Source organism: Tiliqua scincoides, chromosome 3, assembly GCF_035046505.1.
Source record: "Tiliqua scincoides isolate rTilSci1 chromosome 3, rTilSci1.hap2, whole genome shotgun sequence".
Classification (NCBI taxonomy): Eukaryota; Metazoa; Chordata; class Lepidosauria; order Squamata; family Scincidae; genus Tiliqua; species Tiliqua scincoides.
The window spans coordinates 232,881,709-232,907,315 of record NC_089823.1 but is presented as its reverse complement, the minus strand read 5'-3'; the positions used below and the strand labels follow the sequence as shown (position 1 = coordinate 232,907,315).

Here is a 25,607-nt window from a genome sequence, read left to right as displayed (position 1 = left end):
CAGGCATAATGGTTCACTATGGCCCAGGGTCAGGAATTGCATCTTCTCGATTGTCACCCAGCCTGTTTTTGCTGCTCTTGCAGTTGATGATTGTCTGGAGATAATCAAGCCCGCAATGACAGAGCCACAGACCCTGGGCAGCAGAGCTAAAGGAATGGTGAAATCTGAGATGGTCTCTGCACCGACGATCATCTGGAAGTTCTATTGATCAGTCCTTAAATAATCCAGCTTTCAACCGGCTCTGCCAGAAGGCTGAAGGCAAAGTAACCTTTCACTGCCGTCAGTCTCACTTAGTCAACATCCCTTCCAATGGCAGAAAACGGGTTAAAAAAAGAAGCAGCATACCGCAGGTGTATTTGTCAAATACTAAGACAGTTTTAATGCCTTTGCATTTCCCGTTGTCCTTCAGTCTTTCTACCTCATCAAGATTTGTTTTTTTTAAAGACTGTATTCCATGCTGATGAAATTTCACAGGATTCTGAAGTTCAGAGCTTGCAAGAAAGGCGATTCGATCCAGCATCTGTCAGTAAACACAAATAGGAAGGAGTCCTGAGGAAAAGTTTCAGGGTATGTTCAGCTCCCAGCTTTCTGTTCAGCTGTTAAACTTCTGGCCAGCTCACTCTCCTTCATTTCGGAGTTGGTGGATGTGGTGCTGCGGGTACCACTGTAGATGTCTGAAAGAGGAAGGCACCTGTGTTAATGACTTAGAGCTCAGTTCTACTGTGTGTGTCCTCCCGCTGATGCAGTGGTGCCAAAATGGCTACTGCTGCATCCTGTGATGCAGTCTAGGAGGCAGCCCAGTGGTCTAGGTGGGTACTCCAAAAGTGGCTACAACACAGATTTGTTTACAGAAGTCGGGGCCCCTCCCAGATGCCCTGACCCCCGACTTACCTGGGAGCAGGCACCCCATGCCCAGGGTAGGGAGGCTTCCCTGCCCTTGAAGGGGGGCAAAGAAGGTTGGCTCACCCCAACCAGCCAGAGGGGGCTGGCAGGGCAAACAAGGAAACAAGCCAGGAACAGGAAAGGCCTTTTTTGCCCCACCTGGAGGAAAGGGAGGGGCCAAAGGGGGCGGGCTTGCTCCATAAAACAGGGAGGCCAGGGATGAGAGGCAGTCAGTGTGAAGCAGGGAGCTGTGAGGTGAACAGCCCCTGCTCCTAGGCCAGGTTTGGCAGCTCTGCTAGGGAGGAGGACAAGGGTGCTGGAACCCCCTCCCCCTCCAGCCAATCTGAGGCCTCCCTGGGGAGGAACAAGCCTGCTCCAGGCCCCTCCAGGGGAAGGCCCCTGCAACGGACATTATCATAACAACAGTTTTAGGACCTAGTCCTATTTGACTTTCCAGCACGGATGCAGCCAAGCCAAGGGGCATGCGCTGCATCCTCCGGTGGGAGGGTAGTCATGGACAGGGCCAGCTTCAAGCCATTTGGACCAAATGCTCGCACTTGGGCCCCACATCTAACAGGGCCCCTTGTGAGGGTAATCCAGTCTTGTCAAATACACACAACACATTGCGATGGAGATCTAACATCGCATTGCAGGTTTTACAGCAACAATTTTAATTTTCTTCTGAATTTTTAAAAAGTCAGTAGCGTTTGTTTATATTGTTTATACTTTGAACTTTTTTCTTCCACTGTACTTGAATTACAGAATATGTTAATTAGTTATAGAACTCTAGGATTCTACAGACCATGGCTGGGAATGCAGGGCCCTGCCAAAAATGTTTCCAATAGAACCCTGCAGCTCCTGAGGCTGGACAGAGGCCTCCACAAGGTAAGGGAACATTTGTTCTCTTACCTTGGGGCTGCACTGTGGCTGCATCAGTGCTGGAAAGTTGGTCAGGACTGGGCTGTTATATTTTCTACCCCTTTCCTAATGATCCCTAACATGGAATTTACCTTTTTCACACTTGCCACACAGTGGGTCAAAATTTTCTCTGAGCCATCCACCATGACCCTAGAATCTCCCTCACCAGCAGCTCAGATCCCCTCAGTGCGCACGGGAAGTTGGGATTTTTTTTTACCTCTTTAGGCTTATTTATACTGAAATGTTTTGCCAACTGTGGGTCTTGTTGATGAAGATATAGGGAAATGCCTGCATATGGTTTTATGCCACATAACCATTTCCCACCCACCCATTCACCAGGTGGTAACTTTTACCTTTCAGCCTTGCAATGAAGACTTCCACACATAATCCCCAGACCTTGTTAATTATTGAAACCAAGCCTAATATACATGTAACTGCATTTACTCACTAATGTCCCTTATTGCCCTCATCTTTCCCTTTACTCTTCTCATTCTGTTGTCTTGTTACTGTTGTCTCTCCTTGCAACTGAAGAAAGAGCCCTTGCTTCTTAGCCTCTCTCATGAAGAGCAGGTGCTTCCATCAGGACCCTTAATAGCCAAACAAGCTCATTTTGATCTAATAAGCCTCTGGGGAAGGAATTTCAATGGGTATCTATTTGGGTGGTGGGTGCTGAAAGGGACAGTTTGCCCAGTTTAAATTCAGAAACAAAGGGCGCAATCCTAACCAACTTTCCAGCACTGGCATAGTTGTGGCAGTGGGGCATGTGCTGCATCCTGCAGTTGGGGAGCAGTCACGGAGGCCTCCTCAAGGTATGGCAATGTTTTGTTCCCTTACCTCGGAGTTGAATTGCCCTTATGTCAGTGCTGGAAAGTGGGTTAGGATTGCGCCCAAAGAGAAAGGTTTTAGAGCCTGTGGGAGAAGTAGTTTGGACACGGGGACTGGAAAGGAGCTACTACAACATGCAGGAATTGCTGCTATTCCAGAACCACCAAAACCACCCTATGTGTGTCTGCTTCCTTCCTTCTGGCTCCACCTGTATATTTGTAAGCACATTAATGTCACAAAACACCACAAGTCTTCAGTACTTTCTCCTCGCAAAGAAACTGCGGCTGCAAAGGTGAATTGGAACTTCCTATTACTTGGGGGGAAAGTTGAAAAAAGGAGACAACACAACACTAAGAATAGATGTGTCTGTTTAGGTTACCTGTGTTGCTTTTTCTGTGGATGTTGTTGGTATCCCCTTCTGCTGGCTGCAGCAAACTGGAAGGGACCCAGTCAGTTTTCTCAGAAACCAGTTTCTTCACTAGCCTGAACATTGAAAGGAAATCATCACTGCCTTTTCCCCATTTCTGAAGCAAAGGCAGTGACAGTACAGAAAATTCACACAATGAAGCCAATTTCTTCATGTGGACACAGGGCCAGCGTGCCTGGGTTAGGAGACCGAAGTACTCATCATAAATACACTGTAGGCAAGGACAGTGTGGATCTGATCAGCAGTTTTTCCAGCTTTCCAGGACAAATCTGAGAATGTGGCGTCTTGCACAATTTTAGTCCACATTTATTGTCTAGGACAGCCATTTTCATTGGTGCACTGCAGCATGTTGGTGTGCCACGAATGGTCCACAGGTGTGACGCAGGAGTCTGGAGCACAGTGATTGAAAATAGCTGAAAACTCTTCTGGGTTCTGTGGCTCTGTCTGTTGTAATGAATTGTCTGTCCCTCTTCCTCTGCTGTTGACTGACAATTTATTAGTCCAGACAGTTGTCCTAGAAACAGAGCCACTGAACCCAGAAGTGACATCAAAAGTGGCAAAGACCTTAGATAAAGACCATAGAGGTCAGCGTGTCGTGAGATGAAAAACATTGAAAATCATTGGTCTAGAACAGGGGTGCCCAAAGTTTTTGGCAGGAGGGCCACATCATCTCTCTGACACTGTGTCAGGAGCTGGGGGAAAAAAGAATTAATTTACATTTAAAATTTGAATAAATTTACATAAATGAATATATTAAAGATGAACTTATACGAATGAATGAAGGTCTTGCAATAGCTCAAGGCCTATAAAAGACCTTGCACAAAGCAAGGCCGGCCTTTCCTTCTCTGCCACTGCTGCATCACAGACGTGAAACAGCAAGCAGTGGAGGGAGCCCTCATCCCACAGCTCATGCAAGAGGTCACAGTCACCCTCACGCTGAGAGCAGTTGCGTTGGGCCAGTGCGGGCTCCAACAAATCTCCGGAGGGCCAGAGGCTCATTGGAGACTGGGGGCTCCCTGAGGGCCGCATTGGGAGGTCTCAAGGGCCGCATGTGGCCCCAGGGCTGGGGTTTGGGCACCCCTGGTCTAGAAGGTAGCAGGGATTTTTCCTATGCTACATTTTGCTGCATTGACCTTAAGTAATGATGAGCTAAGGAGACCTTTGGCCAAATCCAGACCCCGGAGAGGGGCTATCTTTCCCCAGTTCCCAACCTAGAGACAAAAGCAGAATGTGAGGAAGTGGCAGATCTGGAATCGGAAGTTTTGCTGGAAAGCCACAGTCTGGGTTGGAGTTAAGGAGGCGGCCCCATGGCCGCCCCTTAGCTGATATGAATGATGCAGATTTTGTCAAGCAACGGATTGCAGGGAGTGGCGCGTGGACCCAGGATGCATTTAACCCTGAGTATGCTGCTGTTGCCTCCTTCCCATCCACCACAGATGGAGATTCAGAAGTTGTGAGATGCCCTGAGAGAGATCCCAGTATGGTCCATACTTCCTGTTTATTCAGAGGGACCATACACAAATGATGGGTAGGGAAGCCAATGGGTGCTCTCTGTGTATGTTTTTTCTTACTACTGCCGCTGCTTGAAGGCAAGGGGATGGGGTGGGTGAGGTGGTGGCAACAGTGAATTTTCTACACCTCAGGCACAACCTGCCCTCAGACTGGCCCTGGTACGCAACACTCTTTCCTCCCTTATCAAACTGCCCTATCAGGAAAACTAGTTGCTGTCCAGAACCATCTAGTAAACTCAGCCTCCTCTGCACTGTTTCACACAAAATGTGGCAGCAAATGTGTGAAATTGTTTGCTATAGAATGTATCCATCATGGAGCCACAGCTAGTCCTTGATCACTGATGTCTACTGGGATGATACACGTGCTTGGGGGCGAGGGAGGGTGGTGACAGGGGAGGGGGCGGGCAGTTTGGACCCAGGAAGGGGGCAGGATTGGCAGTGCCAGCACAAGCCATATCTTATCCCTTTCCCTGGGCACAGAGGAACTCAAACCTGCACCAGCAATATCACTGGCGAGGTCTGAGTTGGCCCATTGCGGTTGCTTGGGTTTACCCTGGGGAAATGGGACAAATGTCCCCTTACCCTGAGGAGATCTCCAGCAGCCGAAACTGTGGGATGCAGCAGAGCCCACTCCAGTCCCTCTATGCCTGCCTCTGCTTCTCCAGTTCCTCAACCAAGGCTTGAAGGCAGCAAATCTATTCCCTGAGGGCCTGGGGCTCCTTTCAATGAGGGCATGCCCATGACTTATACCCAAGAGGCATATAGTCATACATATTATTATTATTATTATTAACAGTATTTATATACCGCTTTTCAACTAAAAGTTCACAAAGCGGTTTACAGAGAAAAATCAAATAACTAAATGGCTCCCTGTCCCAAAAGGGCTCACAACCTAAAAAGATGCAAATGAATACCAGCAGACAGCCACTAGAACAGACAGTGCTGGGGTGAGGTGGACCAGTTACTCTCCCCCTGCTAAAAAAAGGAGCACCCACTTGAAAAAGTGCCTCTTACCCAATTAGCAGGGGTACCCTCTGTGCAAAACACTGAATAGTCCCCACCCTGCTACCAGCTGCCTGACTGCATAGCTTTGTTTGTTTTGGTAGTTTGCTGCCTTTCTTCTCAAGGGCAGTGTTTGGGGCACTCGCTGCCTTGCCCTGCTGCTAAACTTGCACAGATGCTTAACTTGTTGATCTTGGCACTTCGTCCCAGGAAGCTACTTGCAGCTTGTGATTACACAGCCCTGATTCAGGCACCCGGTTCAGTTATGTACCACCATGTCATACGCTGCCGTGGAAACTGTGATTGTAAGGCAAGGAATAAATATTTTCTTCTTTCTAGCAAAGGGTTGGACTAGATGGCCATGAAGGTCCCTTGCCAATTCTATGGTTCTACCATTTTAAATAAATAAATAAACTGAGTGGCATAGACCATCACATATGTGGAAGGACAAAGGCACCCAATTCTTCCCCTTCAAAGAGGGAGAAAGTTCACATTGTCTAGAGCAGGGGTGCCCAAACCCCAGCCCTGGAGCCACTTGCGGCCCTCAAGGCCTCCCAATGCGGCCCTCAGGGAGCCCCCAGTCTCCAATGAGCCTCTGGCCCTCCGGAGATTTGTTGGAGCCTGCACTGGCCCGATGCAACTGCTCTCAGCATGAGGGTGACTGTTTGACCTCTTGCATGAGCTGTGGGATCCCTCCACTGCTTGCTGTTTCACATCTGTGATGCAGCAGCGGCAGCAAAGGAAAGGCCAGCCTTGCTTTGTGCAAGGCCTTTTATAGACCTTGAGCTATTGCAAGACCGTCATTCATTCATATAAGTTCATCTTTAATATATTCATTTATGTAAACTTATGTAAATTTATTCAAATTTAAAAGGTAAATTAATTCTTTTTTTCCCTGGCCCCCAACACAGTGTCAGGGCGATGATGTGACCCTCCTGCCAAAAACTGAACTATCAGAGGCTACAGAATGTTGATTCCCACCCCTCATTGCTGGGGAAATCCCAGTGTTCAGTTCTTCTCTTCTCATGCCACACAATTTATTCTCCTTTGTTTCAACAGTTATCAAATACTTTAAAAATTACCATTAACCTCTTGGATACAGCTACAGTGTGTTTATGTGTGTGTCTGTTCTCATGAGCTGCCACACTTACCATTGTCCGTCTTCACCTTCCTGTAAAAATTGCACTAAATCTCCATCTTCTAGAGTGAGGGAATCTGGATAACAGGTGTCAGAACCGCCTTCCACCCGGTAAAGATTGGATCCCTAAAAATGAACGAAACAATTATTATTGCAATTATTGTGCAATTATTCTGGAGGGAAAGGGCAGGTAGTAGGGTAGGGGAAGGGGGGCATTCTACTAGCAGGCCCAAAGGATGCATTTCAGACATTCAAAATTATATGGTACAGGTCCTTCCTTTTTATCCGCGAATTCGGGATCCATGGATATAACCCACTGTGACTTCCAAACCCATGGTGGAGGACCAGACCTGAGCTCCTGGACATCATCAGAGGTGTTCTCTAGTTGCATCTAGGAGGCTTTAGGAGGCCTGGAGAGGCCACCAGAGATCATTTTCAATTGTGTCCAGATGCCATCTTGGACCAGACCCGTGGATTTGCTTATCCATGAGTTTCGGAATTCACGGGAGACCTGGAACGGATATCGAGGTATAGCTGCTTACACTCCTAGAAAAACTGTGTTTTTTAAAAACTAAAACCTCCAATCCTCCTTGGGCCCGTGTTTAGGGCTATGTGCGTTCTACTGTACTGCACAATTACAGAGTAAGTGTGGAATTTGATAATGGGCAAAGAATTCTGCATCACGAGAATAACTTTTGTGACTTAAACAACAAATGTACAACCTCTTAGGCTTAAAAAGCAAGCCATTCATCTACAGTGGCTCAGTTCAGACATAATTCTAAATCATGTTTTTGCATCAGGAGAAGGAGCAATGGGTTCCTACTCGCTCCTTCATGTGTCAGAGGGTATGGAAAGCTTCTGCTTTTACTTTGGAACAAGCCAGTTCACTGTTATGCCCAAGCCTGGGGAACCTTCGTTTGTTCTAACTGTAGTTCAAACCAGAATCTAACAGCAATTTAGACATGAGAAGAAACTGCGGTTTGTTCAAAAGTGAAAGTGGGAACTTTTGACTGTCCTCCAACAGGACAGAAGATGAGAGGGGAGGGAGGGAGCATGTGAGTCTGCAGCTTGGCAAAGCTCAGTCTTGGAGCAGTAAACCACAGTTCATCTTATGTTTGAACTGGGTCAAGTCTATTTTTGTGTTTTTATATATTTATTCACAAGGATTTTTTTAGTAACTTTACAGCAATTTAAGTGCTCAATGTGACACACAAAATTTAAAAACAGCCACAATAAAATCCAGTGGAACAGATTAAAATCGGATTTAGCAGCATAAACAAGAGTCAGGCAACAGACTCCAGTAAATGCAGGGCTGGCCCATCCATGAAGCCAACTGAAATGTTTGTGTGGAGCAACACCCATGGGCATCATTAGTTAGGCAGCCTCCAGTCGATCAGTCTATCACCTGCTCCAGCCAGCTACTCCACTGGACGCTCCGATTCTCTTCCAACTTGCTGAGAGCAAGCTGGAAAAGAATTGCTGCAGCAGCAGCAGCCTCCTTCTCCATCCAGTGCTGCTGGAGGAAGGAGAAAAAAACCTGCAGCTCCAAATCACGTAGCCCCCCCCCCAGTCTCCTGGTTGCTTCTGAAGCACCAAGAAGACAGGGATAGGCAATTTGGAGCCCACCCAATACCTGCCTCTTCCCCGTACTTGGAAAGATTGCTGTGTGCAGCCTTCCCACTCCGCCCCCTTCTGTTTACATCGGGCACAGGCAGGGGATGGGGATGGGAGGTTCTCAGCATTCCCTGCACCAATTGATTTCAAGAGATGCAGGCAGAGGAGGCTGCGCAACATGTCCTATGTAAGTAAAGGGAAGGCAGGATGGGAGCTGTTTGCTCATCAATCCTCCCCTCACAGGAGGGGTGCACACAGGCATGTACAAGTGGGGTAATGGAGCAGCCAATTCAGGCAGCACAGAAGCACATGCTGCCTCTCAGTGGCAATGAAAGATAGAGACAGAGTAGGAAGGGGGCATATCCGATCTGCGGGCTCTCCGAAGCATGGGTGCCATGACAGAGAAGGCCCTGAGATGCAAAGCAAGGTGATGTAATGAGTTTAGAAGAGCACATGGGAGAAGGCTCTTTCTGATGGATGCCAGATCCAGGCCCGAATGGATACAAAATGTGTGTGTGGAAAGAGAGAGAGAGATGGGGGCTGAGGATGCTGAAGGCTGCGCTCAGTGTCAATTTCTGCACTTGCACTGTGCAACCACACAGACTGCTGCCTTTGGGATGGTGCAAGCTACCAGTTAAAATAACAGAGACCATCACCAAGATGACTGCCCTCTGCCCTGCCATGTGAAACTATTCAGAACATTTAAGAATGCAATTTCGCCAGTGACTCCCGTCTGCCATTCAGGGCCATGTTTCGAAACATGCCTGCAGTCTGAGAAAGAGCAAAGCAAAACGGTTTCATATCCGAGCCCAGCTGGCTGCAGCGTTGGTGAAAGGGAGATGGCGAAAGGAGCAGGATTAAAGCTTCCAAGGCTGTTACGTACATTGTTTGGCTGGTTCTCTTCCTCCATATCGGAAGAATTTGAGAGCTCCTCAGCACTGGATGGGATGACTTCAAAATCCTCAAACGTATCTAACGATGGCATCTGCCGGCTTGGCCAACCTTTGCAAAGGAAGCAAAATTATGGAGTTTAAATACAAACCAGTGATATTTTCATGGCAGTGTGGGGGGAAAAAACTCGTCTTTTGAAAACAATTGCCCTCAAGCTTAATTTATTACATTTGTATCTCATACTAAAGAGCTCAATGTAGCTTCACACTATCCCAGTGAGGGAGACCATGCCAGGAGGATCCAAAGGGCTGGGGCCAGGGGAGGATCCCTGCTCAGACTCAGAAAGGCACTGTTCCTCCATGTAGTGGGCTCAGGGCCCAATCCTATCCAACTTTCCAGCACCGGTGCAGCCACAATGCAGCCTTCCCTTACCTTGAGGAGGCCTCTGTGATTGCCTCCCCACCAAAGGATGCAGCTCGCATTCCACTGACACCACTGCACCAGCCCTGGAAAACTGGATAGGATTGGGCCCACAGTTGGCTCCTCTTAAGGAGGTATTAGTGAACTGTTCCCCTGTTTATCCCGGCCAGTCTTATGGAGCAGCCCATTTTGATCCAAAGGCACATGATATCATGACTTTGCTGAAACTAAGCAGGTCTAGGTCTGGTCAGTGCCTAAATGGGAGACTGCTTAGGAACCTCATAAATACTGCCTTGATTCAGAGCACCAGTTGCCCCACAAATCTGTTTGTGTGGAAGGACAGTCAGTGACCTGCCTGTTTAATGACTGAGTGGGAAATCAGAACCCCCCGCCAAAATCAGCCCTCTAGCCAGGGCTGAGGTGACATGTGAAATGTTGCCCCCTCTCACCTAGTGACATCCCAGCCTCTGCTCCTCCAGGGCCCAATCCTAGCCAACTTGCCAACACCAATGCAACTGCAATGCAGCCCCAAGGTAAGGGAACAAACATTCCCTTACCCTGAGTAGGCCTGCTTGACTGCCCTACCGCACCACAGGATGCAGGGCATACCACATTGGCATGGTTGCATCAGTGCTGGAAAGCTGGATTGGATTGGGCCCTGGGTGGAGCAGGGTTGGAAGAACACAGACAGTAGCATATATGACAACAGCAGATATTCAGTCAATGCCCGAACAAGAGGCAGAAAATAATTTAATATGGCCTTGTAAAAGGTAGAAACTACAAAGCTTAGCTCAGGTAACAAGTTTTTCTTCTCACACCCACATTAAGGGCAGGGCTTTTGGCTTATCTTACAGGCCAGGAGTTATCTCTGGGCTTCCCTGAGCTTTCTGTGTGGGGCTTAGGAGAAAACATGCGCAGGTACACCCCGCCAGCCTCTATCTGCTTTTCAAATGCCTTGACGTTTTTGCAGAAAGAGAGGCTGCACTCCCATCAGCTCTTGCCTGCTCTGACGCCCCACAAGAGATTGTGTGGGCTAGCAAGGGTTGCGGTGAGAGAGGTTTAACACTGCTCCGTTCCCAAAAGGGGCTGTTGGAGAATAATGAAGCAGTGCAAGCCTAGCCACTGTATTCTGAGGAGCCAGCGTGAAGGGAGTCTGATCACTTGGGAGAGAGGTGCCCGCCCTTGGGGAGCTGGCAAGGCACACTGTAGAACCCTGATGAGGAGGAACTTCAGTTATTTCCATTTTACAGATGATGGATGAAGACTGAGGCCACAGTTGCACTGCACATGTTCAAAACATTTTTTTTTTAAATTAAGGCACACTGTTATTTTACAAGAAAACAACACAGGGGGGAAAACAACAACCAATCACTGGTCTCCTTGCCATACACATACTTCATTTCTTTTTGACCCCTCTCCCTGCCTAACCCCAATTATAACATTGTCATGTTGAAGAATACAAAGGGAAAAGGAAGGGGGGGATGAGACTGATTGCTGAACAATTAAAATAGAACTCTAATCCTGCAACAAGATATCATAAGACGCTTCCAGATATTCTCTCCATTTTTTTAAGTGTCCTACAGATCACTACCTTCTCAGGCAGTGCTTCTTTCAGCGTGTTCTGCTTCCACTCGTGCATCAGGAGGATTTCCGCCTCCCATGCCAAGTGCTTGGCACTCAGCAGGTGCTTTCAAAAACAAACCAAAAACCCTTATGATGTTCTCTGTAATACCAGAGCTGTATACCAGCTCTGTAATACCAGAGTATGTCTAGCCTTTGGAGGTCTCCACCACCAGCAGTATACAGTTTCCCATTCTTGCAAATCTTTGGAAGTCCCATAGGTACAATCCTAAGCAGGTCTACTCAGAAGTAAGTCCCATTGTGTTAAATGGGGTGTACTCCCAGGAAAGTGAGGTTAGGCTTGCAGCCATATTTCAATTGCAAGTCCAGTGAGGACTTCAGCTACCACCATCACCCCACGCCCACGCCCGCCCCACCCCCACACGGCCCTTTGAAGAGTCTGGAAAGCAACCTGGAAGGAAAAGGGAGGACAACAACTAAACCTCTTGCCAGCTCTTGACCAGCAGGTGTTTCAGCCGCCATCACCCCCTTTGGATTGCTTGCGATGGCCTTGCTGCACAACATCTTCAGCCACAGAATTTATTAGCCTACAAATGATTTTATTGCCTGCCTGCCCTTACATGTTAGCCATGTGGAGCACAACAACAGCCTCAGAGGGGGAAAAACAGACAAAGAGCGTCATCCAAGTTACACAAGTTTGTACAAGAATCTCCTAGAAGTGATCCTTCCCCATAACTGGCAACCAAGCGGCTGTGAACAAGCCCAAGGAGACCTCGTATCAGGTAACATGGGGACAAACTACACATGCATGTACTTTGTCAAGAACAGGATCTCTCCCCCCCCCCGCCACGCAGCATCAGCATCTGCAAACTAGAATGGTCGATGGTCATGGAAGGCTCTCACCCTGCTTCCCCTTGTGCCATTTTCCAACTGAAAATCACTCCCGAACTGCATTTTTTTCCCCTGTAGGAAGAAGATACAGCTACTTGTATTGCATGAGTATCTTGTGTCATTTGGCCCTTGAAGAATCAAAGTTTATTCATGAACACTACTGAAAAAGTGCAAGTATTTAAAATAACTTGTGGCCCAATCAGTGGCGTGCCTAGAGGGGGTGGAAAGAACTAAGTTCAGCAGGAAGCCTCACCGCAGCATGCAAGCGGCCCCTCCCCCTCTCCTTCAGAGCCACTCCAAGCAGCAGGTACAAAACACTAGAATGCTCCAAAAGGGAGGGGAAGGGGCCACTTGTACGTGGTGGTGAGACTCCCTGCAAAACTTAGTGCTTTGCACCCCCCTAGCTACACCACTGGCCCCAATCCTATGGGGCATCTGTGCCACCAGAACTAGCATAACGGCAGCACAGCATGCGCAGGGCACAGCCAGGCCACTGTTGCAAGCAGTGAGCAGCCACAGCCACCCACCAGTTGATCAAGGAACAGCCCCAGTTCTGGAAAGTCAGTGCAGGCTTAGGTAGAGGTGGGCAGGTGGGCATGGAATAGGGTGGGATGGGGTGGAGAGGGGGCATGTTGAGGTTGGGAAGGGGGTGGTATTGGCATCAGCAGCAGCACCAATATCCTACCCTCCTTCCCAGCTTTCATCTGTACCAATCCACCTTCCTGGGTCCACTCAGGCTTGCTCCCCAAAAATAACTAGCACAGGTCTGAGTAGACTCATTTGGGAAGTAGAGACTTACAGCTGGGAACAAATGTTCCCTTTCCCAGAGATCTCTGGGACTCCCCCCCCCCCCGGTGCAACAAGCGCTCCGGTGGCACGGCTGCATCAGCAGGGCGGTTTAGTTAGGATTTGGCAGTTATTTTAAAACGTACCCCCCCATCCCTTGCTTTTACTTGATTCTGTTTTTATGTTTCCATGTAATCAATGGTAAATTCAATACAGATTTTGAATTTAAAATTGATTACATGGAAACATAAAAACAGAATCAAGTAAAATATTTCAAATATGGGGAAAGAAGGATTCTGCTCATAGCTGGAAACCAGTAAAATGTTGAGACTTTAACCCACCAGAAAGTGTTCCTGCACAAGCCCCAATAACATGAATGGTGCGCACAGGCATCTGCCCCTATTCCATTCATCCAGAGCTTCATTTCACACAGATCAATGGCATAGCTAGAGGGGGTGCAAAGCACTAAGTTTTGCAGGGAGCCTCACTGCAGCATGCAAGCAGCCCCTCCCCCTCGGAGCCATTCCAGGAGGTAGGAGCAAAATGGAGGCGTAAGCCAGGCTCGGAAGGGGAGGGGCCCCTTGCACGCTGCGGTAAGGCTTCCTACAAAACTTAGTGCTTTGCACCCCCTTGAGCTACACTGACACAGGGGCTCTTTTTCCCCTTTGCCTGCTATGACACTTTGAACAGCATAAGGACTGCATCTCAAATATGACATTTTCATTCTTTTTACCTGTCTGTGAAGCAGATCTAGGGACCGACCTTGTAGAAGGAACAGCGCTGCATTTAGCTTGAGCCAAGAAGTTGGTTTCAAAGGCATCTGTGATAGGAAGTAGGACATTTGGGGTTGATAGTTGGGATGCACCTTAAACTGGCTAAACCGATGAGCTCTCTAAGGTGACTTTGGGCGCAATCCTAACCAACTTTCCAGCACTGACTTAGCTGCAATGCAGACCCAAGGTAAGGTAACAAACATGCCCTTACCTTGAGGAAGCCTCCTTGACTTCCTCTCCACTGCAGGATGCAGCGCACGCCACAGTGGCACAGCTATGTCAGTGCTGAAAAGTTGGTTAGGATTGCGCCCTTCCCTTACTAAGTGGACTGGAGACCTTCCATGCCACCACCTACTCTGGCTTAATTAACTTAGCGACCCAACTGGCTGTCTCATATAGTCACATGAAGAGTGAAGGCAGATGTACTGTTCTAAGTGTGGTCACAAAGGTTCTTTACCTGCAGGGTAACCTCAGCTTTTAAACCTGCATTTCGGACATACATATTAGCAAGCTGAACACTAGCTCAAGGAATTGCTTCCCAAGACTAGGGAGGGTGTCAGCGTCAACCATGCTGTTCATCTTTTTCTTAAAGTATTTAAAGTGAATCATATACATTTATAATCCCCTCTCTGTGTACAGACAGGCAGATGACCTGTGTCTTATTTTTAAAAAAAACAAACACACATTTTCTTTAACTACTGTAAAATTACTTCAGAATGGTGTGTGTGTTTGTGTGTGTGTGTGTGTGTGTGAGAAAAACTGTTCTAATTCCTCAGGCACTAACCAACATAAGTTTCCCATGCTACATTTCTTTTTCTCAGTTCAGCTGAAAGAGTTTCTTCAGAGTTTGTCACAGGATTGAAAAATTTATTATTAATTATTATTAACAGTATTTATATACCACTTTTCAACGGAAAGTTCACAAAGTGGTTTACAAAGAAAATCAAACAAACAACTAATGGCTGCCTGTCCCAAAAGGGCTCACAATCTAAAAGGATGCAAAAGAATACCAGCAGACAGCCACTAGAAAAGACAGTGCTGGGGTGAAGCGGGCCAGTTACTCTCCCCCCGCTAAATAAAAGAGCACCGGCTTAAAAAGTGCCTCTTACTCAGTTAGCAGGGGTAACTGTGTACCTGTGTACACAGGGGTAAAAATGTACTTGTGTTTGGACTGCAATGTCAGCCTTATGCAACAACCTCCACCATCCTTAAAATGCTACATCTGCCTTCACTCTAAGCAGCTCTCTAAAGTGGCATAATCGGACAGATACTTGCCATACTGGGGACTGCTTGCAACTCTGGGTTTGGCCTCTGCTTTTGACATGGCCAGCTCCGCCTGCTAATAGAGGGTGCACCCCTGAAACCTCTAAAACATGACAATGGGTGCTGGGTGCACTTGCAGCTTACAGGAGCAGCCAGCTTTGAGACAGCAATGAGACAGCCCCAGCTCTGAAACCTTGGTTCAGCTCTGTCTGGATTAACTACCCCCCCTCCCCATTCTGCTTATTAGAATGCCCTCCTCCTCCCACAAGCATGCAACACTGACATCATCACCAGTTACTTCTGAGTTTGGGAGGTCAGATGAGATGTGACAAATACCAGTAAGAGGCGAGGGGTGGATGGGAAAGCTTTTCTGAGTGTGGAAAAGCATGCTTTGGAGCTCTGTCTGCCGAGCTGAGGCTCCTACCGCTGTTTGTGGTGTCACATTCCTGGTCTGGCTGCCAGGTGGCAGGTGTCCAGGGTCCCGTAAGTGCCACCAGACACCACCTCAAGTACCACTGGTGGTACCCATACCACTGGTTGAGAAACACTACAGTAGTATATTAGCATGCAACGAATCATGCACAGAAGCAATAGAAAAGTAGCAATCAGCAAACTTGAGAGAAGAAGGAAAAATATGCATTCACAGAGATAAAACAACTGAAATGAAGAAATGGACGGAGTGATGACAAAAGAGCTGCAGATGAATGTGGACGGCGCTATAGTATACTGGGATATCGTCTCCTTAAGATTAATTCTGTCGCAACAGAGGGCCTAATTTTGACCCCCACAGTGTAGGGCCAAATGACACACTTTAATACATGTGTGTTTTACCCTCCCCCCTTTTTAAACAGCAGCAGTGTTTTACCCTCCCCCCTGACCAGCAGTGCATGTAAAGCATGATGGAGTGGGAAGCTTTAGAATCTAGCCCCCTAGGCCACTCACATCCCTCCCAACATGCCATTAAGAGCCAAAAAAAAGAACCCTATAAAAAGCACATGAGGAGAGGCACAAACTGGATAGGAGCTGCAGGGAAGGCTAAGTGCAAAAGTCCCACCCCCCTGCCAGAGTCAGACCATTTGTCCACACTGTTTAAAAATACACAGGGGGGGATGGACGGACGCCAAGGGCTCAGCACATAATTTTATTGCAAAATAGTTTGGTCCTTATACAGTTTCGCAAATGATGCTGCTATGAAGGCCTTACAGTCATCTTATGTCCCAGGCAAATGGAGCACAGAAAGCAGAACGGGGGCATTTTTAAATCAAATGTAATGAGGCAGAAAGGAGGGCTGCCTCACGTCAGTTACTGCAGTTATCAGTACTTGTATTAACAATAACACTTTAAAAAAAAATTGCTATGTGATTGAACAGGCAGCCACGTTTCAGTCTAATCAGCCAATTAATTTAATGGTGCAGCCTGAGGATTAAGGAAGGTGAGTTCTGACTGGAACCAGAAGCAGAGCCAGGGGGGCGGTGTGCTAAGTACGCCAGGCGCCACCATGTGGCTGCCCCTCCCACTCGCCTTGGGAGCCACCTGGGGCAGCTGTTGCTCCAAACGGCTTCAATGGTTGGGGAGGGGCTGCTTACTCAGCGTGTTGCGGCACCTGCCATACTTAGCATGCTGTCCTTGTCCCCTGATTATGCTACTGACGAGAACCATTTTCAGGCGTGAAACTTCAGTCGCTTCTTTGCAGTTCTGCATTTAAACAGAACGTGAAAGTGTCCATGACTGAAAAGTACATTGTGCCTGGTGTGCAAAACATGCAGTGGACATATAAAAGTGGCTTTATGTACAGACAGTTTCATGTGCATGGGCATTTCATACAGTCAGGAACCTTGCAATTCCAAATGCTTGTACAATGGTAGGGGCCACCCGGAGCATTTTCACGCTTCTGCTCAGTGTGTGAAGGGTGGGGAGCGGTCCCGCAGCCATGATCCCACTCGTCCATCTATGCGTTCAGTGAACATGTGGACAGAATGTCTGCAAAGATCTAATGTGCGTAGCCTTGCCCAGAGTCCATCCATAAATGGAATCTGGCAGACAATTCTGAAGTATGTAGATCAAGCATTGAAAGGATGACTTAGGAGTTTTCCAAAAACCAAAAATTATTTGATATGCTGACTCATAAGTTCTTATGGATTAATATAATGTGCTGGTGATGATGAAAATACATGCATTCCGTGAGCAAAACCAAAGGACTGTTGTGAAGAAACTCCATGCAGTGAGTCAATACATATACATACAATATACATGTACATATACATACAGTACATATACCTTCGAAACCCAGAGGGGTTGGATCACTTTTTATTTCATGTCTCTTGACTTTAACTGCAGGAACAAAGGGACCTGTGTGAAGTTTGCAGATAACAAGGTTGGAAATAGAGTTAGAGGTTCACGCTTCGTGGCCAGGCATGGAAGGTAATGGGGTTGGCAGGCAATGGGCAGCGATTTTAACCTTTTCAGAAATCGGCTTAGATGGAAGGGAAAGCAATTTGTGATATATAACTAACAGCACAATCCTAACTTGCGCTGGAACAGGGAGGCTGGCAGGCCTACCCCTCACCCAGTGAGAGTTTCGGGCTGCAAGCGGCTCAGCCTGGGACAAGGGGCAATACTTCCCCTTACCCTGGGGAGAGCTGCCACAGCCTCAATGGTTCAGCTCGAATCTGCGCCAGGATCCAAGCAGCCCAGAGACGCGCCACGCTGTCTAGGAATGAGGACAGGGCCTGGCCACACAAGTGCCAGGTCCTGGCCCCACCCCTTGCTCTCCCACTGCCCACCCAGGGGCCCGCCTGCCATCCACCCTCCTTCTGCCCCAGAACGCCTCCTCCCACCTCCACACCCTCAGCCCCCCCCCCCGATCCCCATGCCGGCCAAGGTAGGCCGGCGCAAACCTACCTTGTTTTGTCAGTGTGGAGGCTGGAAGCAACCTCGGTGGGCCAGCACACATCCTTGCACCAGCCCGGCCAACACTCAAGGAGGCACAAACATACTTTATGGCATGTTTGCAACCCTCCCAGGCCCGCGCAAGAGACTTGTGCCAGCTGAGCACACTATTAGGATTGTGATCGGAATTGTAGCAATTCCAACCTTGTTTAATGGAGTTTTTTTTGTTTGTTTGTTTGTTTTTGAGAACAGACTTGGGACCAATTGTGCCGTTACCAATTTGACTGAAACAACTCACTTTTACTGTACAAATGTTTCATTTTTTTCTGCATTTTTTTTTGTAACCAAGGTTTACACAATGCTCATTTGACATCACGTGAGATGACTCTTTTCTGAACTAAAATATCTTGATGCAACAAGCCACCAAGAACTGCTGTCAAGTCTCCTGCAATAATCGTAAGTTACTCAGTAGTAGATTGCCACAGCTGCAGAACCACTCACCTGATTAGTGAAATTATTTAGTTGCTAAACTAAATAATTTCTACGTAATTACGTAAGATCACTGAGGAGTCCATTCCTTCAGGATGGCCCATGGGCCACAAAGGGGCACATCAGGTCCACCCTGTTCCCTTCCATTCTTTCTCTCCCGGCCATTTCATTGTATCTTTCTCTGAGGTTTCATAAGCACTAGACTGCCAGTTCCCAGCATGTCTGTTCCATATGATGCTGCCCATTCTATATAACAAGGAAATATAGCTAGAACTGGTGGCAGATCAGGGACAGGCACTGGCTTGCCTAATCACACCCTTGGCCAACACAACCTTAGACCATGTTTGCCCAGTGCAAATCCCCGAGCCGTACCCACATTAGGTGCTTTCCTGTGCTTGCCTATCTGCAATGTATAGCATGACCACAGATACACAAATGCTGCAGTTTAAAAAAAAAACAAACTTCAAAATTCTGTGCCAGGGTAACTCAAATTTTGTGACTGGCATATATCATGCTGGCGATGCATTTTTGTGGTCTGAGTAATTTATTCCTCATTAATATCACATTCTCCTGCCTTATACACAGTCTCTAATGCGCAAAAGTGTTCTACAGTCCTCAGAGTGGCTTCATTCACAAAAACCAGGTGAGTACGATCAGCTTCTCTCTTATAGAAGGAGAACAAAGTTAGAGAGACATAAGGCAACCCGGATAGTTTGTGGCACCAAACTGTAGAGACCCACTTTTTCAAATGACACTCTATCGGGACCCACCTAGGTTTACTAGACTTTTAAAAAAGGAGATCTAGAAAGACATTTTTTTATTTATTTATAAGTAATAATAACCAGAAAAAAAGAACCTCAAATATTTATCTCCCTATATTTACAAATGCTTGCAAACTGTAGGAGCTGAACTCTTTGCAGGGCAATTAGCAGCTACAGTATCTGATTTTTGAAAAGCCACAGGACTTGAAGCAATTAGTTATCTGATCTTTCCATCATGCTTAGGTGACCCACCAAAAATCAGGCTGCAATCCACCAGTGGGTCCCAATCCACAGTTTGGGAACCACTGATCTACTCCAAACCGGAAGGACAGGTTCCCCTGAGAACAATCCAGGCAAGAAGACCGTTCTTGTGTCAGAAAAGCTGTGAGTTGCATTTCCACAGTGGGCTTACTGCTGAATGCGTAACTGAGACCAAAGTGTATGCACTCTCTGTATGCACAACTGAGACCAAACTGCCTCAAGCTATAGCTGCACTGGAGCAACTCCACAGCTCATAGGTTTGAACCAGCTTTGCACCTCTCCCTGTTTCCTCTTTGCTTTGCAAGAGGACAAGTTTGGGCTAGAAGATCTCAAACACCATGGAAAGTGTACCAACTTCAGTAGAGAAAGAGAAGGAGCTCAAGCGTTAACTGTGACTGTACCTTTGGTTAGAGCAGATGTGTTAGTTGTGGTGCTGATGGAGGAAGCTAGGGAAAAGCGGCGGGTAACATCTCTCTCTTTAGAGTCTGGATCTGGGAGGACAGATAGATGCAGGTCAAGGAAGGGTTAGAAGCCAGCAACCAAAGAAGGGTAGACAGGAGAGATTTCAGCTGGGAGAGGAGTCAAAAAATAGTAGCACATTCCCTTTAAAAACGGTCATTAAAGTGTGTTATGGTTTTGTTCACATGAAGTGGTTTGACACATTGATTCATATCTTGCCATACTGAGGGTGCAATCCTCACCCACTTTCCAGCACTGACATAAGGGCAAGGGAACAAACATTCCCTTAGTTTGAGGAGGCCTCCATGAGTGCCACCCAACTGCAGGACTCGGCACACGTCCCATTGGCACAGCTATGCCAGGGCTGGAAAGTTGGTTAGGATTTGGAGCTGAGCCACACATTCTTGTTCACTTTGAAACAGCTATCAATTACCTACGAATGAATTAACATGTCCTGAATCTAGGTGGCTTTTTACAAAACAAAAAAACAAAAAAACAACTTGGCAAGCAGTAGGTTGGTGTGCTGCTAACATCAAAGCTCCTGTCTGTCCAGGGAATCCCTGCAAGACTGAACCACACACTCATGTTCGTTCACTTTGGAAGAATCCAGACACCTGGGGCAAGAAGGAGACAGGGGAGGTAGAGGCGTCAGGTTTTGATTGCTCTTGGAGTGCTGTGCCCCTTCGTTGTTTCTTTCTCTAGTGCTCCTGCTGTGATGGCTTGTGGCAGCTGCACTGGAAGAAAAGGTGAGCTGCCACTACCCCAGTAGCGTAGCTACAAGGGGCGGCAGGCTACGTATTACAGGCACTGCAATGTACTGTGTAAGCGGCCCCTCCCCCTCGCCATTGGAACCATTTTGGGCATCAACAGCAATGGGCATGTGCACACTGAGTGTCTGCATGTTGCTGTCACTGCCCCAAATGGTTCAGTTGATGACAGGGAAGGGCCTCTTACACAGCACATTGCAGTGCCTGCAATACATACCCTGCTGTTCCCCAGAAGTTATGCTACTACACTACCCCACTCCTCCTCTGGCTCACTTTCAGTAAACAAGGTCAGAGGATCAGAGAGCACCATGAAACGGCTCTTTGGGCAGCAGACTGGAAGAGGCAGCAGGCAGGCATGGAGGGAGGGAGGCAGTGCATCCCTCATCAGTTCACTGCCTGCTCCCACCTGCAGTTTGAAGAAGTCGCTTCAGTCCACCGTAGAGCTGGTTTGGTTCTGTTGCTAAGGACTACCTTCTCGCACCTGATTGTGTCCATCCACTGCCAGCCCATCCAGGCGGTCACCTGGTTGTGTGACCAGGTTGTGTCAGCAGCGGATTGTGAGGGGTCTGAGGTGGCAGTGGATTCAGGGTGCCACCCAAAGTCTGCCACTGCTGCTGCCTCCCTCCAACCTGCCACCAATGCAAGCCTCAGTGCCTCAAGCTTGAGCAAGAAGCAGACCATTCCCCTTCATATTGTGCTTCTTGCACACTCCTGTGCAACCCAGAAGTGAGGACTTCCGGTTTCACAAGAACAGCCCAGGAGGAGCATGGGAAAAGTTTTGGCCTTTTTTGTAGGGCAGAGGCAGAAGACCCGAGACAGCATCAGGCCAATGGCCCAAGTTGCACCACCCTCAATTTCACCTGTTAAGATCTTTTGGTAAGACTCTTCTACGCAAGCCAACACAGCTGGAAGTTCAACTGGCAAGCACACACAACAGGCCCCCCTCTGTACCTGTGCCCGGACTCTGGAATTTCTTGCCTTGGGACATTCATGTGGTCTCATCTCTCCAGGTCTACCAACGCTTAGTGAACATGTTGTAGCTATCTCACTGTGCTTTTGACTTCACTTGAGTGGAAAAAGAGGGGTTCTATCTGCACTTCTGGGAGCCTTTGCGGGCTCCTTTGTGGGAGCCATTATTAAACTGTTTTGGATTTGCACAAGTTGCTGTGATGCTGAAAAGTAGGGTGAAGACATGACACAAACAGACAGCTCCAGCAGGTGTAGCTTTTTTCACCACTTCTATCTCCATACATGGAAGCAATTTCTCCTGGGTGGCTTCAAACAACTTTGAACAGTAAAGAAATAAATTTGTCCGTGTCTGGCTGCTGTTAAGGACAACGAGTCAAACACTGCCTGCAAGCGATTCCTTTTAAAAAAAAAAAAAAAGACTGGAGGAGATTGGGGCTGTGATGGAATGTGGCCACACCTGCAGAGAAGTAATGTATAGCGGGATGTGGAATGAGGACAGCATTTCAGAGACAGGTGGCTGCCAACCAAATGCTGCAAGTGGTGATCATTTTACCTTTGGGTGGAGCTCTGCGGTTGGAAAGCCCTTGCAAAGTAAACCGCTTTCTAGCAAGAGCTGAGCGCTCAAGATTAAGGCTGGTGGCAGAATCAGCTAGGAGGAAGAGAGAAGTAAGGCAGGAGGGGTCAAACCTTGCAACTTATGGAGAAAGCAAAGGTTAGAGAGTGAGAGAATGGGAGGAAAGGGAGAGGGGAGACAGTTAAAAAGGTAAAAACTCGAGTGGCTGCAGCCCATGCATTACGCAGCAGGTAACCAGTTAGAAAGGGGATCACGAAATCATGAAAATCAAACTAGCTGAGCCAAACTGATCTCTCTCATCCAAGGGATGAATTTGACTCGCTAAGTTTCATCTCAGAGCAAAATGGAACCAGGAAGGGCTAGGGGAAATGAACTCTTCTGAAAGGAAGACAAGCTGGCAGCAAAGTAAGGGAAGATTAATGTTCTAGTGCCATGTGCCCAGAAAATGCCCCAACGCCTGCTGCTGGGAAGGTGGGCAATTGAGCTCAATGGCACTCTTCAAAAAATATCAAGAGCTGGTTGGTATGCAGAATATGTTTTAAGTAGAGCGTCAGGTGTAGTTCAAGGCATTACCCTTTCAGATAAATAAACCCCCCTAGAAGTGGCGTAGCTAGCCTCTGTTTTGCTCTCACCACTCCGAATGGCTCCAAAGGGGAAGGGAAGAGTCGCTTACACACTGCAGTGAGGCTCCCTGCAAAACTTTGAGTTTTGCACCCCCTCTAGCTATGCCACTGCCTCTTCAAAGAAATAACCCCTCCTTACATGATGCTCTCATTATGGCTAGTAGCCTTCTGCATTCACTCCAAAACATTTATTTGTTTCACGGACCACTTTTCAATTAAGAAAAGCTCCCAACGTGACTTTCAAAAAGAAGCAGCATATTAAAAATCTCTTTTTAAAAAAGAATCATTACAAACGACACTGTAATTTAAACAATGTATAACATACCAGTTAAAGATTTAAAAACCAAACACAAGCACACAGAGAGACAACGGCAGCATCTCTATCAAGTGTGGAAAGTTTTAAAATGCGAACATTTCCTTTTTGCATGCTGGTGGAAGGAAAACAAGGAATTGAATTTTGTTGGGCTACAATAATCTCTATCCGTATACTGAGCTCAGGGTGGTTTGCCTGGTTCCTTTCTACCTTCTGCCCTCACAACAACCCTGTGAGGTAGGTTTGTGATCGCCCCCCCCCCCCCCAAAAAAACAACTTTGTGGCCAAGTGGGGATTTGAACCTGGGTATTCCAGGTCTAAAACCAACACCAGAACCACTATGCCATGCTAGGTCTCCAGGACCTGGAGAGATTATCCACAGAGAGGCCACCTTAACCTTCCTGCTGCTTGAGGCTGTGCATATATAAACTGCATATAGCGCAGTTTCTTAGAATTCATGCTCTATGGTAGCACCTGGGAGGGCATTGCTCTTGTTGCCTTTCAGGCCATATGTGATCATTCTTCAAATGCAAATATATTTCTGGCCAACTCATTATTCTTATATGCACTGAGTGATATTCATTATGAAGAATTCAATGGGCCCATGTCCTAGATACGCATCCAACAGAGGCATTTCTTTGCTTGAAAAATAAAAAAACAAACCAGGGCTGACTGTTTGGGTTTGACTTGTGCTGATAATGTTGCCAAAGATATATTAAACAGTAACCACAACAAAGGTCCTTAAAATCACTGCAGTTTGAATATATTCACAGATAGGCCTTCAAACCTTGGTAAGGATCTCCATCTCCCATACAGAGAAATGTCTTTCCCTACCCTTATTTTTGAAATCTACCATAGCACTCATCTTGGTGAGTGACTCCACTTGGCAGGTGTAGTGTGAAAAAGGCTTCCCTGGTCCTCCCTCCTTTTGTACAAGGAATAGGTTATCCAGGCATGAACAAGTCGCTTCACCCTCTAAAAATGTATTGTTTGTCTTCATGATGCGTCTTGAACTCAGTCATTCTTCTGCAAACCATTTGTTTCTTGACTTCAAGAGACTGTGTGTCACAAACACCACTGAGGATCCCTGACATTTCAAAGTTAACCTAAATCTCATGATAGCCAGTAGATGGCGAAAAAGAGGCACCATGCAAGCAGTTGGAAGTATGAAACAGCACATGAAGCAGCAGTGTTAACACCTCTCCCACCACTGCGAATTCTGAAATATGTCTTCGGAGACCCCAACCTCAATAGAGTAAAACAACTAGTTGTCCAAATGCATGATGTACAGCTCACATTAAAAAAAAAAGGCTTGTTGCAATACAACTTTTCAGTTCTATTTCAGAAGTATTGAAATATTTTGCCATACTGAATACTTCAACTTTCCAGGTTGATGAAATTGCTGTGCGTGTACTGGGGAACAAATGGAAGATGTAGACAACTTTGCTTTTTTCATATGGGGTTTGGTTTATCCTGTGCCAGCTCTACCCATAATAGTCTTCTCAACAATGGGAGCTCTCTGTCGGAGAAGGCTTTGCTTGTTGTGAACATATTGCCAAGGGAATGAGCTGTCAGTTGAATTTGCTCCCTGACACCTCCAATTAAAATGATTTCAGGTAGCAGCGTTGGGGAAAAATCCCTGCCTGAGATTTTGGAGTGTCATTGTCAATGAATGGAAACAATACTGGTCGAGGTAATATAGACCATTGATGGTCCATACTCACTATTCCAGCTTTGTACCATTGCAATGGGCAAGGGCCAATCCTCACAAGCCAAAATTATAGCTTGGCTTGACTGAGGAGGAACCATGCATCTCCTCCATGGAGAGGAAGAGTAGCCATAGATCAGTGGCAGAGTACATGTTTTGCATGCATCTCTTCCACTTTGCTTTTGCAGCCACAAATAGCTCTGAGGATGAGGGGGAGGGACTACTTTACATAGGCATTCGGGCTCCTGTAAAACTTAGCATTTTGCCCCCCCCTTCCAGGAATGCCAGTGTTTCCTCATCAAGGGGAAAAAGTTTCAGCTTGCAGTTTCTATGTACCTCTCCCAACACTGCGGGAGATCATTGTTCTTTAGCTGCTTGGATCTTTAGGGGTTTTCTCCCTCTTGCCAAACTGCCAGTGTTCAAAAGGGAAATACTCACAGGAGAGAAAAGTAATGTCCACACCATCTCCTCCACCCTCTCCCAGACTCTGCCTATGAGTTGTCCTTCCATACCATCACAACATCCTACCTCTTTTCTGTCTGGCGTTGGGACTGGTGTTCTTGTCCCGATTGCTTGGTGCCTCCAGGCTTGAGAATTCAGATTTGTTTTCACACAAGCTCATAGACTTTCTGCTGTATCTTTAAAGACAAAAAGAATGGAACAAGTATTAGGTGGCAAGCAGAAGGCATGAAAAATATATTTCATAGCTCCTGTGTAGTACAACTGAAAACCAGTGCTTTGGACCACTGCTGAATAAAGACAAGTTAGGAAGGATTTTTAAACGTCACTATTCCTATTCTACAAGGAAGAACCGGGATACAGAAGGAAACTTACCTGTACTGCAGGTAGCACTGCAGGTGAGCAAGCAACAG

The 25,607-nt window shown here is 47.1% G+C and overlaps 1 protein-coding gene across 1 annotated transcript in view; it reads right to left on the bottom strand.

Moving 5' to 3' along the window:
* Positions 1 to 573: 573 nt before the first annotated feature.
* LOC136646006 (guanine nucleotide exchange factor DBS-like) overlaps positions 574 to 25,607 on the bottom strand; it is a 221,996-nt gene continuing 196,962 nt past the window's right edge. Inside the window, exons 26-34 of the mRNA XM_066622524.1 lie at positions 25,264 to 25,373; positions 22,071 to 22,166; positions 19,724 to 19,813; positions 17,200 to 17,271; positions 13,620 to 13,706; positions 9,201 to 9,319; positions 6,717 to 6,829; positions 3,005 to 3,108; positions 574 to 674 (exon numbers count right to left, since the gene is read on the bottom strand). Of these exons, the coding sequence (XP_066478621.1) occupies positions 574 to 674; positions 3,005 to 3,108; positions 6,717 to 6,829; positions 9,201 to 9,319; positions 13,620 to 13,706; positions 17,200 to 17,271; positions 19,724 to 19,813; positions 22,071 to 22,166; positions 25,264 to 25,373 (892 nt within the window). The remainder of the gene's footprint in view (positions 675 to 3,004; positions 3,109 to 6,716; positions 6,830 to 9,200; positions 9,320 to 13,619; positions 13,707 to 17,199; positions 17,272 to 19,723; positions 19,814 to 22,070; positions 22,167 to 25,263; positions 25,374 to 25,607) is intronic.